Source organism: Hakea prostrata, chromosome 5 (assembly GCF_041222555.1).
Source record: "Hakea prostrata isolate BN-2017 chromosome 5, UWA_Hpros_2, whole genome shotgun sequence".
Lineage (NCBI taxonomy): Eukaryota > Viridiplantae > Streptophyta > Magnoliopsida > Proteales > Proteaceae > Hakea > Hakea prostrata.
The window spans coordinates 47,531,375-47,547,470 of NC_142604.1; the positions used below are offsets into that span (position 1 = coordinate 47,531,375).

The 16,096-nt window shown below is 35.3% G+C and overlaps 1 protein-coding gene across 1 annotated transcript; it reads left to right on the forward strand.

Annotated features, from left to right (window-relative positions):
* The first annotated feature begins 7,067 nt into the window (after positions 1-7,067).
* On the forward strand, positions 7,068-9,107 carry LOC149016217 (putative WRKY transcription factor 7). Its single transcript, XM_089157343.1, has 3 exons — positions 7,068-8,028; positions 8,152-8,277; positions 8,580-9,107. Exons 1-3 carry the CDS (start codon positions 7,223-7,225, stop codon positions 8,737-8,739), a joined length of 1,092 nt encoding a protein of 363 aa, XP_089013469.1. The 5' UTR covers positions 7,068-7,222; the 3' UTR covers positions 8,740-9,107.
* Positions 9,108-16,096: the final 6,989 nt, after the last annotated feature.

Here is a 16,096-nt window from a genome sequence, read left to right on the forward strand (position 1 = left end):
GAAGGGAGTAAAACTTGGAGGTAGTGGAGATTATTTTCGATCAATATGATTTTGACTAATGATTTCCTCGTTTCCTCTCTTAACAGACAAGGAGAAGTGTTTCGTGCCTTTGTCCAATCTTTGAACATGGTTCCACACAAATCGCCGCATTCAATGTCACTAATCTCTCCATATATGGAAATCCCTCCTTGTTCAAGTTTGAGGTTCCAGTTGGAAGAACATACCTCATGCCCAAAGAATCCGCAAAAGTAATAGACCGAAGGTAGTTTGGTGTATTGAAGATCAACCCAAATCTCTTCATTATGTTCCTAAAGATTCTCAAACCCAACTTCATAATGGTGTGTGTATGGAACGAGTAACCCAAATTGCCACTGGTCTACCAAAATCTCGTAGACGATTGTGAGGCTTCACCTCTAATTTCTCTATGAATGTCCCCAATTTTTCCCCAATCAAAGATGCTATTTTTGGGTTTTGTAAAACTGGTGGAATCATGTTGATTAAAAACAACTTGAGAATGAGCAAGTGATTTGGATTAGCCACGGACCTTGGTTAAGGACAAAGTTCATCTCCTCCAAGTTCACCAACTATATTAGATATACATGAGCTCCCACTTGACGTACTTCCAGTTCTCTAGGGGTATTCCAAGCATAAGCAAGTGACAGAGAGACCATAGGTGCATTAATCCTCTTTGTAGTGATGCTTTTTCCTAATGACAACAAAGTCATGTTGAAGCTTGTTGAGGAATCTGCACAAATACTTGAATTTGTTGAGGAATCTGCACAAATATTTGAACGGTTGTTGTAATCACAATACTTCTTCAGAGCTGAAATGTAACAGAGGTACTTTCTTTAAGGTATTTAGACATCCCAAATTGTGCAATACGGGTTCCAATTGTGTCTTCACCCCAAGATCAATCAACCCAAACCTTGAAGGTTGCGCCCCAGAAAGGTTACTTAAGATGTAATCAGGTTATGTTTCCCGCTTAACAGAATAACAACAGGGAGAGAGAGAAAGAAAGAGGAGGAGGAAATTAGGTGTCAATAATGAACTCGAAAATAGGTTTATATAGAGCCCCAAAGGTTGTGGGTGAAAGGGTAAGGTCACATCTCTTTGTGAGGCACCTATTCAGCTCAACTCTCTATTGGAAGGTACCTATTCAGCTGACTTCCCTAAAGGAAAGTGCCTCTCTAATGGCATCTCCACGTTTTCACCCAGCAGTGGGCTTTCCGGATTAGGTCTTATGACAAAATGGGCCTTCCGGATCAAAGCCTATAGCCCTTATTATTAATATTATTTAATATATATCTATATAACCGTGCCTAGGTCACAATAGGGTATAGGCTTGGTTCGCGCCACACAAGGTTTGATCCTTAACCCCAAAGTAATATTACATAGATTCTTACTATATATAAACGAGATAATCAGCTCCTCTCAGCCCATCGTGGGACTAAATTTCCGTTATAAAAACCATAAGATAAAAGACACGATTAAAACATATATTTATTAAAATAATATTAATTAAGTTTTAAACATATTTACAAGAAGTCCCAATCAAATTCCTTATTCTAAAGTTGTAGTGTTGTGTCATGATTTTCTTCATTCTAGATAAAAAAAAATAAAAAAAAAATTGAAACAAGAGGTGCCTGTATCTGGTGGCATCACCATCTGGAGACAGAAACAAAAAAAACAAATTATTCATAGAGTCAAAAGGAAATAAAGAACAAGCTACAAGCTAAGACCCATTAATACATTATCTCAAGAACCTTATTCCAATGAATATTAAATTCAAGGGAGAAGGAAATAAAGGGAAGAGAGCAGACGCAATAAAGGCTAGATTTGAGTTTTCTTGCAACTTTTATGTTCCTCACATCATGGCAAGAAATGAGAAAATTTTGTCTAAATCCTAAAAAATAAAAATAGATGAAATTGAATAAAAATTTGACGAGAATCCTTGAGTTTTATGCAAGAAACCGTGCCAAAACGATAAATTTCATTTCTTTTCAATATTGGGTTGTGATTCTCTATCTATAGTGGTAGAGCATTGTATTTTTCTCATATCCTTCCACCACACATTTAAGAAGGAAATTCACCTAAAGGAATTTTTAAAGCTAAACATTAGTAAAATATCAAATTTTAAGCTAATGATATATTGTTTTGTTATATGGGCTCTAGGTTTTATTTTTTTTTTAACCAAAAAGAAATATGGGCTTTAGGTTTTAATTCAAATCTTGGGCCTCATTAAATTTGTGAGATGGATTTTATTCAAGCATATGGATTTTAGATATTAAAGTTTTTTTGTGGGTCTGATTGAACTTCAGTGAGTAAAGGATTAACATTGAAACACTACAATGGACCTCAAAAAATTCAATGTCTTGGGCTGGTTCATGGGTGGGTTTGTTTATCATATCACTTTGAGATATTACAAGAGTATTGTTTTTTGTTTGCATTGAAAGATAAACTAATACATATCAAATTTATTATAAAAGAAACACTTGAATGAATCTCATGTGTCTAGTGTGGCTTTAATGCTTAGACAAAGAAACCAACCTTAAAAATGATCGTCTTAGGTTAATGATAAGGTTGAAATTTCATGTAGACAAGAAAAGCATATGGCTCTAGTTCTATTAGAATAGTTAATAGTACAGTTTTAAAAATCATTATACCTTATTTAAAAGACCTCATTTGCTAGGGAATGACCCAACTATCCTCATGAAATTTTAATGATCACAAACACATATGAACAATATCTTCTACTTCTATATTTAAAATGAACAAAATGTTATGAACAGTGAAACAGGAAAGCGGAGAGTGTACATTGCGTTGAAGTAGTCGAAGTTATATGAGAAGATCAAACTTAAGAACTGAAAGTATGGAGAACCATGCATATGGATTAGGAAAGTGATACATATAATTGCATGCATTTTTCAAGTTAAGAGTTCTATAAAACTAATAATATGGGCAAAAAGGATTATTGAGTTAGTCACTAAGACTATAAACAACAGGGATTTAAAACTATTTCTTTTTAAAAACCCTAAAAAGCCCACGAACTGTCTCTTTGTTGACCATGCATTTTTCTAGAAGGCTCATGGTACGTACCGTTAGAACCTCTTGGTTGACCCAATCCCCACCAACCCATAGTTGACGATCCCTGTTGACCGTCGATCGACTGTGAAGCCAGTTGGCTTCTAACGGCTAGAATGAACTAGTCAATCGTGAGTTCAAAAATTTAGCCTCTTAGCCTCCCTAATAACTAAATCTTTTAAGATTCATTCCCTTTTCTTGGAGAAAATAGAAGTGTTGATCTTAAGGTAGAGCTTGAAGAGTTGATGCTGGTCATTCTTTGCTTTTATCTCATAAAAAATGGAGTATCACCCCTCAAGTATTTGTAGTGTTTGTAATTTTGTTTAATTTAAATTCATTGTTTACCATTGGGTGCTCTTACCTTAAATCAAAGATGGTATAAATGGTGTTCTTCCTTGTCAACGCAGAGCTGTTCTAGTGGTTGAAACCAACACCTCTTAGTGAGGCAATTAATATCGAATCCGGTCTCCCCCGAGCCGGTGCCCAGGTTTTTGGCCACTCTGAAAATATAAATAAATAAATAAATAAATAACCCTCTCATCACCACCCCTGCTAAAGCCCCTTTGTACAACAAAAAAAAAAAAATGTTCTTACCTTGATCAAGAAAAATTGTAATAGATATGTGCCAATAGAGAGGTGTCATGACTTCACCCACTCTACAAAAAGGGGCATATTAGTTAAAGCCTCATAGGCATCTAGAAGGAAGTAGATATAGATTCATTGAAATTGAACCACTATAAATTTAGTGCCTCATCTTATTGCTTTATTTATTTGTTTTAAAATTCTATTTGTCAATTAGTTGAAAACCAAACTTATATGACTAATTCAACCTATGTACACCCATTTTAGGTTGACTTTCATCATGTACACTTTTCCATTAGACTTATTCTCTAACAACTCTTTTCAATTTCATTCTCAAAATAAATCTCTTACACTTCCTTTATTTTTCATAAGATATTTGGAGAATCTCATATAATTCAATGAGAAATTTTTTATTTAAAACAAAATAATGATGGTTTAAGAGCATTTAGTAACAAATCAGACTGATGTGTCTAATGAAAATTCAATTTTAGAATACCTATGCTTTACAAAGATAAAGTAGGGCGACAGTGTTTATAAGCTCCAGTTTTAAGCGGTCAAAATAAACCTGCTCTACATATTATTATTTTACCGTCTTAAACATAAATCTAATTCAAAAACTAACCGCCTCTGCCCATTTCGACATGAATTGACAAATCTAATACTGATTACTAAAACCATGGGCACACAAGGTTTTTTTCTATTAAGTTTAAGGTTTTTATTTTATTTATTATTATTTTTTTAAATATTTTTTTGAATAGGTTTAAGTGGAAATGCTGATAGCTAAATTATAACTAAGTTCTTTCCTCAGTCAACTAATGAAACATTTTTCCGAAGTAATTGGTCACCAATAACTGAACCAAGAATAATTCAGCTTCTAATCATGATTAAAACTTAAGCATTTGAAAAATTAATGACTTTTGGTTGTTAAGTCAAATACCAAAAACTCATAAAAAAATTAAAAAAAAAAAAAAAAAAGAAGGTCAAATACCATAAACAAATCCAAGACAGCTTCTCTCCTCTCTGTAGTGCTTCCACCTATTTTTGACTTTTCACTGGTCCCAAGTTTCCAGTTTCAACTTTTAATGATTATATAAATTCAATTAAAGTAAAAATTAGTTTTCATAATCAATATTATAATGGAGATATTGGATCTAATAAAGTAAAAGAGCACAAACACATTAGGTTCTCTTAACCTAACTTAGGATTCCTAATAGCACTAAACTTAAATTTTTCAATCTTAATTTTTTCTTTTCTTCTTCAGGTGGGTCTACCTCTCTTTAGAACAATTTAGATGAACAACTTTATCAATTATATCTCCTTCATGCATCATGATCCACATTATTACATTTAAAAATGTATGAAATGTCAACATTATTGAATTTTTTAAATAGTATTTAAAGTCAAACCAATCACACATAAGCATGATTATAACATAAAATATCGGATCGAATATAAGTTAGTATCTTAACTACAAATCAAAGAATCAGACGGGATCAACTAGTCTTAAACTACCGATATCCTCTAATTTTGAACCAATTAATACGAGATTAATTAGGTATCGATTTGAATGCAGTGTTGTGCACAGCAGAGGATGTTTTTCCATTTGAATCGCATTAAAATTATACAAATAATATAAGCGATTTGATACCATTACCAATAACAAATATCATAAATGGAATTAATTTAAATAACATATCAATCATCCAAAGGTCAAGTTGGCCTCAAGTGGTAGATAATGCCTTCTAGTATTCCATTTGTATGTGGGTGTTATTTTAAGGCTATGGTTGCTATCTCATTACTTTAATATATTCATGTTAAGTCAAAATAAAAGAGATTTTCATAAGAATAGTATAATAATGAGAATCAATGAATGGTAGCCTTTCGTTTTAGAAAAGTTTAATTAATAAAATGAGAAAATGATCATGGGCCTAACACCATTATCATGCTATAATGCTACAATTAGTGGTTCTAGATATTATGAACCTCATATTGAAGTGTCTTGTTACATCTCAAACAAAAGAAATAACATTTCCAGTGCATCTCGGGGTTTATTTGAATCTGAAATATCGTAAATGCTCTCAAACTCCTGAGTCATGGCTCCCTGTAAAATCCAAAACTATTCGTAAAAGAGAAAGAAAGTCACTTGATTGGTTGACAAGACTGTTCAGAAGATGGTTATCAGTGGACTGAGATAGATCAGACGACCCTGTCGTTGTTGACACCGTTTGATAGTCGATCTACTGGCCACCTTTGCCTTTCCGAAGAGTTATCTCTTGGTCCACTTGATCTCAATACCAAGTTTTAAAATATTGACTTATGATAAACTATTTGTGTTGCATCATTCATGCTTAGGATCTAGAGTTGACCATCATAATATAAGTTTAATTAATGTTAATTATATGAGTAAAACTTGCACTAAACCAATTGGTTTCCCGGATTCTCGCACATGGTTTGTGGATATCCACGGATTAAAAGAAAAAAATACCCGACCAGACAATAAAAGAAAAAAATACCCGACAAGACAATCCGATCCGTTACGGTACACAAAAAATCCAAACACATTCACATGCGTTACACGTGTCTTAAATATATAATGTCTGAATATTGATTGATTAAATCCAAACGCAATGATGGGAAAATTCCAATATAACGGAGCATCCGATGCCACCCAACGTCGAGCTCCAGAGTTGTAACCTAGGAAAACTCGTTTAGTCCGTAGGTTTGGGATCTGGAATTTATGATACCGATCGTAAGGCAGTTTGAGGACGGTTAGATTGTCAAGGAGAATGGGGCCCACTAATACGTGTAGAGGAATATTTTTTCAAAGTTGGAATAAGTTTGTCCAAGTTTGTTCGTCGAGAAAAGAATCCCATGTGATGTGACTTATGGTTGACACTGGAGACGAGTACAGGAAGGAGTGGGGCCCACATTTCCGAATAAAGCGCGAAATAAAAACAGAAAAATGCTTGCCTTAATGGTGATCTAGGTCAACTCTGACCTCGCTGGCACCAACTGAGCCCCTACGATTAAAAGATCGTGGATCGGAGGGTCATGATTCGGTGTTTGACCTGAATTGGTAAAACCAATTTGGTTTGACCGGCTTTAGCCCGTAAAAGAAACGGTCACTCGGTCACTACCACCTTCAAAACCTTCAATCGATAAAAAGAGTAAAAGAGGTGGTCAGGTCAATGTCGTGACATTTTCTTTTTTGGACTATTAGAAAAGAAAGAAAACCCTAGAAGGTGAAGCCACGTGGAGAGATATGATTTGTGGACAGGTCAGTCATCTAGATGCCTTTCATTGCGTAAGGGGCAAAAGCGGAATTTCATGCCTAAAAGCAGTTTGACTCAGAAGCTTTCTTTTATTATTTAACTTTTGCTCTTCTCAACCTGCCTTTTACTTTTTTTCTTCTTCTCTCTCTTTTCCTCATCTATTTCTTCTCGTTTCCTCTCCTCCATTTCTCTGCAACAAGAGTGAGAAACAGAGCGAGAAGTCTTCTCTGTTGTTGATTCTTGGTCTTTTTTCTTTCTTCTCTTCTAGTTGATGTTATTGTGAAGAGATGGCGGTAGAGCTTATGGGTTACAGGAGTGATTCGTTTGCTGCAATCAGAACAGAGGAGATTGCAGTGGAAGAAGCTGCTTCAGCGGGGTTACAGAGCGTTGAGAAGCTAATCAAGTTGTTGTCTCAGAGACAACAGCAGCAGCAGCAACAACAAGAGCAGTATCAGATCTCATCAAACCCTAAGGCGGCCATGGAGATTGATACGGATTATAGGGAGGTTGCAGATGTTGCTGTTACAAAGTTCAAGAAAGTGATTTCGTTACTGGATCGGACCAGAACAGGTCATGCTCGCTTCAGAAGAGCTCCCATGGCTTCTGCTCTTCTAAATAACCTTATCACCGACGAGCATCAACAGCCGAAGCCTCAACAGCAACAGCAGCAAGAGGATGAGAGAGAGAAACAGTCATCTGCGACCAAGATTTATTGTCCAACGCCGATCCAGCGTTTACCTCCTCTTCCTCATCATCAAAATCAACATCACAACTTCTTCCAACCATCCAACAACCCTAACCTGCAAACAACCAAAACTGGTGTTATCGAGAGGAAGGAATCGGCGACGACTATTAGTTTCAGTGCTTCTCCGGCTATATCCGCCGCTACTTCCTTTATGTCTTCGTTGACAGGAGATACAGATAGCAAACAGCCTTCCTCATCGTCGGCTTTTCAGATTACGAATCTGTCTCAGGTTTCCTCTGCAGGACGGCCTCCTCTGTCTTCTTCCTCATTGAAGAGGAAGTGCAACTCGGAAGATGCCGCTGCTAAATGTGGAACCTCTTCTACCGGCTGCCATTGCTCGAAGCGAAGGTTTGTTTTCTTCTTTGTTTCATGCGATTCTTTTGTGATTCTCATCTGGGTTTCCGTTAAAAAGTATAAAACTATATGAGGAATACTTTCTAAATCTATCTCTGTTACAATTTGATCAAACAGGAAATCAAGGGTGAAGAGGATAGTGAGAGTCCCTGCAATTAGCTTAAAAATGGCAGATATTCCCACTGACGATTTCTCCTGGAGGAAGTATGGGCAAAAACCAATTAAAGGATCGCCACATCCAAGGTATGCATAAATTTCCTGTTCAAATCACTCTTCCTCTTTTTTCTTTTCTGTTTTCAATTCCCTTCTGTTGTTGAGTTGTTGACCGGTTAAAGCTTAGATCAGTAGTTTACTGTGATTAGTAATCTGTTCTGTTCTGTTCTGTTCATCTTCCTATTTTGGGTTTTCCACTCTACTATCCAGTCTTGGGTCTTGACTTTGAACTTACGTCAAACAGATTGCGTGCAACTTTGGATTTGCCAATTAAAGTCCCTATATTAGGGTTTTCTGGTTTCCTAATTCTGATTTCTTTTGGATATCTTCAGGGGTTACTACAAGTGCAGCAGCGTCAGAGGTTGCCCTGCACGCAAACACGTAGAGAGAGCTGTGGATGATTCATCGATGCTGATCGTCACCTATGAAGGCGAGCACAATCATGGGCACCCTGTTTCAGAGCCTAACAGTCTCATTCTTGAATCTTCTTAAAGTAATTTTCATCATCCAACACAGATAAAGAAAAGAAACCCAGCTGGTTAAAGAGAAAGAAAACTGAAAACAGAGAGATAGAAGGAAGAAAATCCTAATTTGAGCAATCAAAGCAGAGAAAGAAAGAAAAGGTCAAAGGGGAGGGCCATGGAGCAAAGCCCAAGAAGGAAAGGGTAGAGGGTCCAAAGCTCAAAGTCTATGGAGACCAAGATGACTTGTTCTTTCCTGTAAAATACGGGATTCCTTGTTTTTTCTCTTTTTCTTTTTTATAAACTTTTTTTTTATTCATATTTTGGTGTTCAAGGTTCAAACTTGAGACTTTTAAAGGAAGGAAAGAAAATGATAACAAAGTGGAGCAAGTTGCAATTTGTGGATTTGGTGAAAAAGTTGAAACTTGAAACTGAAAAGTGGGGTGGTTCTTGTGAGCTTTAAAATATCAATAGAGAGCAAAAAGTCGTATCACCTTATATCGAATATTGTATTGTTTTGATCGGTACATTGTAGTGCAATCTGATACTTGTTCTTCGAGAAAAAAATTGATTTGATATATTTTAATGCAATCTAATACTTGTTCTTCGAGAAAAAAAATTGATTGGATATATTTTAGTGCAATCTAATACTTGCCTACTTGCCTTGTGATAAAAAAAAAGAAGATGAAATGTAACAATATATATTGCATTGTATATGGAAATATCTTTAATATTGATATTAATAGTGTTGATTTCCTAATCTTCTTTGCTATACTTTGCTTTTTCTTACGTGATAATTTATTGATTAGATTTTTACAATTAATATAATAAGAAAAGAAGGGTAGAGAAGAGGCTTAAAGTCAACGAATTGAAATCCAAAACCAAGGTGATTTGAAGATTTTTGATGAAGATTTGGTTTCATGGTGGGAAGGTGAGGGGGAAAGGGAAGAAGGAAATTTATTTAGTTATGTTTTCTTTGTGAATGAATGAAAAGTTTGTATAGTGGGGTTAGATCAAACGTGCCTACTAATTTATTAGTGGTGGGTGAAGGGTTTGTGCTTGATGGGACAACCTCTTAGAAGCTTAATTGGGGAAGAAAAGTATATTAGAGATTAAAAGACATTATAGAGGAAAATTATGGGGATTTTGTTTTAATTTTAAATTTGGTTCAAGTTTGGATTTGTTCTTATAAATGGTTAGGGGTTTAAATTGGGGTCTTGAGAACCTTGACCTACCTAGAATTAGAACGAGTCATGAGCTAGGTTTTCAACCCTGAGGGAATATTGGGGTCGAAAGCTATAAGTCATGAATTTACACTGGCTGGGTTGGGATATGATGGAGTCCTCAGGTCCAACAAGTGCTCAATCTAGCGTAGCCTCGTTTAGATGTTGAACACGAGTCTGATCCAAACACAAAATCTACTGTCTTATGAAAATTTCAATAAGAATTCAAATATTCGATCTTTTTTTTTTTTTTTGAAAAAAAAAGAGATTGTTTGTTTAGCTCGTGTAAAAAATCTGACATTGTGGATTGAAATTTTTTCTTTCTATGTGTGGAAATTTTTTCTCTCCATATAAGTAGAGGATCAGACCTATGTCAATCTTACCCGCTCTTTCCTTTATAATGTTGAAATCATCAAGGTACCAATTATGACGATGACAACCATACACCAACTCTAGCTTGCCACCTGACAATCTTCTTTTATGCATGTCATATATTATCATCTAATCCCAAACCCCATTTACATTTATAATAAAAATTAAAGAACAAAAAAGAAAAAGAAACACTAACAATCTAGAAAAAGGGGTATGAATAACTCTAGGAACTCTTTTTGACCAAAGAGTATAAAGATAAGGAATGAGACTCCTTGGAGGAAGTTAAAAGACCATAGAAATGGTGTTTGTTTGCTTTTCTTTTCACAAAGATGAGAGGAATGATCATGATTATTTGCTAGTGCTAGGCAGCTAGGGTAACCATTATTGAAACATCAAAACGAATTTGGTTGCTAAAGGGCTCTCTTTTCACTTGAATTTGTCAACCAAAAGTCAACAATGGTTGCTTTAGAATTTAGCATACAATAAGTTGGAGGGCACTGGAAGGCATGCAGAACTGTCAAATTATATAAAATTGCTTGAAATGGGTGAGGTTTATTATTACTTTTCTTTTTTGTTATCATGAAACCAATTACAAAAATTGAAATCAGGTGTGGAAGATTTGAAATTTGGCTTAATTATTGGAGGTAGCTTTCTAGACCAGTTTTCGTACACCTCGATTACATTCTCGGGGGGAGCTTTGTCGTCCACAACGATCGAATCGATGACCTCTCCATTGAAAAGTATGAATTTTACCATTCTACCAACCCTGATTGACAAAGATTCTATGTTATTATTGCATATAATAAACCCGTATATATTAAACCAAATACGTGCTTATCCTATTTGTTTCAATACTCCAGCCAAACCTTCTGCTATATAATCACTATCACATTGATTTTGAGGTCATCTTCGAATAACCCAATAACCTTAATAATCCATCAACTATGGTCCTCAATTTGTGGATTTGATGAAAAGTTGTGGATTCAGATGAAAAGGTACTTGAAGACTTCAAAAATTAGATTCATCTAGACCAAACCAGGTCAGGTCGTAAATCGTGGTTAGTTGAATTTTATGAAATCTAGATTTATCCAAAAATATATTATTGAATAGGTCAAATCTAACGCTGTAGTATGGGTGAAATCTCCGGATTCACCCATACAAAGTTCACGTTTTTAGTGTAAAAAGGTCTCGTTTCTGAATCTGGGTCACACAACCAAACGAAATCCCCATTTGTGAATCCGAGATTTGAAATCCGGATTCGCTTGACCCCCCTAAAATATCAAGATGAAGCAAAGATTCGTATATTGTCTCATATCAAATATTGTATTGTATTGGTCAAGTATAACTCTTGACTCGTTCAAGTTCTAATATTTGTCCTTCAAGAAAAAAAAATGGTTTGATATACTTTAGTCCAATCTAATACTTGTCCTCTAATGAAGAAAAAAAAAAGGGACAGATTGATATATATTGTGTAAGTTGTATCTATTATGGATATATATTAATTAGTATTACATTGTACTGTGAAATACTTTAAACTTTGTCTGTGGATGTGCTTCTAGCACGGTCAACTTCCTATGTAGAGGTAGTAAGTCTAAAAAGATCATATATTTTCTCCCGTCTCTGAGCCTGTGGACCTCAATCCCTATGACTACTTTTTTTTTTTTGGTAAACCGAAATTTATTTCAAAGAGCAAGCGTCATACAATGTGTCAGAGTTACACAAATCTAACAACCAAGAAGAGGAATTTGGTTAGATAGTCTTCTTTGTCGAGGTAACAACCTTCCCAGCTAGGAAATGAGCAACAATATTGCATCCCCTAGGAACAAAAGAAAAATTACATGAAATAAGATAGGAAGCCCTATGACTACTTGTAGTTGATGATAAGTGGAAGAAAAAAAAAGTATAGAATATTAGATAGTGCTTGCTTGTTAGTCTTCTTTGCTTTATTTTGCTTTTGCTTGGGTGATAATTTGTTGATTAGATTTATAATATTAATATAATAAGAAGAAAAAAAAAAGGTAGAGAAGAGGTTTAAAGTCAACGAATTGAGTGTAAGGGGGTTGATCACGATGTAACGTGATTTTTAATTTATTACAAGTGGGTGAAGGGTTTGTGCCTAGTGGGGACACCCTCTTAGAAGCTTAATTAGAGAAGAAAAGTTTATTAGAGATTAAAGACATTATAGAGGAGGAGAATTATGGGGATTTTGTTTTAGTTTTTAATTTGGTTCAAGCTTGGATTTGATCTTATAATTTGGATTAGGGGTTTAATTGGGCCTTGAAAACCTTAATCTACCTAGAACTAGAACGAGTCAACGAGCTCGATTTTCAACCCTGAGGGCAGATTGGGGTTGAAAGCTAAACGTTATGAGTTTACACAAGGTTGGGTTGGGATAAGATCGAAGCTTTGGGTCCAACAAGTGCTCAATCCAGCCTAGTCTTGTTTAGCTCGAGTTAGGTTAGGTGAACAAGGTAAGAGGTTAGTCTGGGTTAGCTTATGTGCATCTTGACTACATCTTCAGGGATAACATTTTATATATAATTTACACATAAGAAAAGAGTGCAAGATTTTGCCCTTGATTCCGAGGGGATTCGAAGCCTTCGCTTGACCTCATAGTTATGATGCATTGGTGGACTTTGGATCCTCTACTTACATGAAAACGAAAATTTTCAATTCATATGATTAGTAGAAATCTAAATATTGAAAATTTTGTGTTTAAATCAATCCGGTCTCAAGAACCAAACAACATTTATTGGAATTTTACGCAACCCAAACCCCATTTACATTTATAATAAAATTAAAATAGAATAACACTAAGCATAAAATAAATAAAATCTGAAAAGGGTATGGATAATTCTTAGCATCTCTTTTTGACTAAGATTATGAAGAGAAAGAATCAGACTCCTTGGAGGAAGTTAAAGATCATAGAAATCGTGTTTGTTTGCTTTTCTTTTCACAAAGATGAAATGAATCATCATGGTTATAGATTATTGGCTAGTGGTAGACAGAAAAGGAAACCGTTATGAGAACATAAAAACGAATTTGGTTGCTAAAGGGTTGTCTCCTCATCAAATTTGTCAATCAAAATTCAACAATGGTTGCTTTGGAACTTAGCATATAAGGTGGAGGCACCATGGTACGAATGTCGATATTTAGTCGTATCAAAAGGTACTTACACGAAAACAACGCTGGATATGAGATATGCCAAAAGTTGACGATATATTACTGAGAAATTGGTGATATATCGTCAAAATGTTGATTTTCGAGACTTCAGCAATATATCATCAATTTTTCACAATATCACGAGAAATTCGGTGACATATTCAGAATTTCGGCAAATTTTTTGCCACTTTTTCATTCTAATTTTGCCTATTTTTGAACAATTATCCAGTATCAAATGGGATGGAATGAATATGTAATTTGATTGGGGAAGAGGATGCTTTTCACTATAGGTTTGACATCAGAGAGTCAGGGGATGGATCCACCTAGGCACAATACTTAGTATTGAGATTTGGGGATGATTGAATGACTATATGTATTTTCCTACACTGGTGTACTTGTGTAGTTCTATTGTATCTTGCATCCGTAAGATTGACTTCACTAATTGTATACTTGTATAATGAATTATAGACTTAATACTTCTCTTCTCTAATTATGTACTTGTATTCTCTTTGCATGTTTACATTAGTTTATACTTTATATAAAATTTACAGACTTTCAGTTTCATCCCCATATAGCTTGACATGTGCTGATCAGAAACATTAGTTTAGATGATGTTTTAGGCCAAAATAATGCTTTCAATATGTTTATTGGCCTTAAATTAGACTAAACAACAAAATTCATGCCAAAATTACCCTAAATACCCCTCGAGATTGGGGGCAATTTTTCACCAAAACCCTGTCAAATGTTTGCAAAATTGCACACCTTGGGAGGCATTGGAAGGCGTGTAGAATTGTCAAATTATATGTATAAGTGGTTGAAATGGGTGAGTTTTTTTTTCTTCTTTCTTCATCATTTTTCACATTCAATTTCTATAATTGGAACTTACTTTTTATTTTCTTAGTATTATTTTTTTCTGTTATCATGAAAACAATTACAAGGATTGTAGTTCAAGGCCCTAGTGTGTCGGGGTGAGGATGGGGGGAGGGATTTAAACCCAAGACCTTCTTAGTCTTATTACCTCTATAAAAAGTTATCACCGATGTATTAAAGCAAATTCATTATGATTCGAGTTACTGTGCAAAAAGGCTCATCTAAATAAGCAAACAATCTCAACTCATTGTTTGTTTAATTGTTGGTATCAAAATTCAAACCTAGTGTGTTGTTTCTTTAGAGAAGTTAAGTCGGTTAGGTTAGATCCTCAAAGGTTGTGTAAGGTTTGGGGCTTCTCTAGCATGCTTCTCTCCCTCCACTCATGGTCATGCTGGTGGTCGTTGTTATCTTGCATTCTTAGGATACTTGTTTGTGTGTGGATATAATCTGGCTATCATCTTGGTGTTTCCATGTGTTAATCACTTCTCTGTCAATGCAATGGATCTAGTTTTTTGTGTATATGAGCTCTACCCCCTCAGTTCAATCACAATAATGGATAACTGTAAGTCAGTTGGGATCCTTTGTTGATTTTCCTGAGGAGATTGGAATGCTTATCTTCACAGTCATGATAATTAAACATGGTCATTTGCCATTAAGGTTGCAAGGTGTACAGAAATTTCAAATCTTTTGCCAATGATTTCAGTTTAACTTCATTTCAAGCATTTGGGCAGCATTTCATTGGAGTAATGAATGAAAAGGTAGGAACAACGTTGAAGACTTGAAGGAAAGCTTGGTAGGATCATTGTGCAATACAGTTTGGAGACAATTATTCCCAGATTTTAATGTGGCTTCACTTTTGAATACTGAATTTCTACATAGTTTTCAACTCATCAGACCCTTCTGCAGGTTTGAGAGATTCTGGATTTTGGAAGACGCATATAGAGAACTTACTGCTCAGATTGGCAACTCGAAATGGCAAGCCCTCCTTATAATGGGTCACACTCAGTCTCTTTTATACACAACACTTTCTCTGTCTCTCTTCAGTTATTTTGACTATGTTGGATTAATTGAAACTCATAGATCTCCTCTGGCATAAAAGCCCTTTTTCAAAATTTTAGTTTTCTAGTGTCTTTGTGGGGCTTTGGTGAAGACAACTCTCGAGTGCACAGCTACGTTATCGGCCACTCTTGGATGAAAGGTTTGAAGGCTCAGGTAGCTAGCTAGGCCAGTGAAAATGCTTTTTGAAGAAGATAAAGAGAGTTCTTGGTGCATGAATCCTTTTGTATTGGAGAACCCCTTTTTGGATCTTGATGGAGATGAGGAGGAAGGATATCTAGAAGAGATTTTTATATGAAACCCGACATGAAAACTTTGATTTTGTTGGCTATTGATGCTGTTCTGTTTGAACAGATGGTATGGTTGATGTATATTGACTACTTCTGCTCTCCTCTAGTCAAGCTCAGCCTTGGGCATATTTTTAGATAGATTTCTAAGCTCAAGATATCTGAAAACAATAATTGAATTGAGTCTTGCTCCAAAATCTGCCACCTTTGATTGAATCAAAAGAATGTAGTGGTTTGGTGATAGCTCGGTCAATGTTTTTTCAAAAGAAAACTAATGAGTGCGGGTTGACACTTAATTAGGTTGGGTAGCCACCTCTGAAGATCAAGTGAAATTCAGAATAAATAGCCCTGAAGAAGGGGATTAATTACCCAAAACGGAAGGGATTGATGAGTTGGCTTTGGGAAGTTAATGAGCATT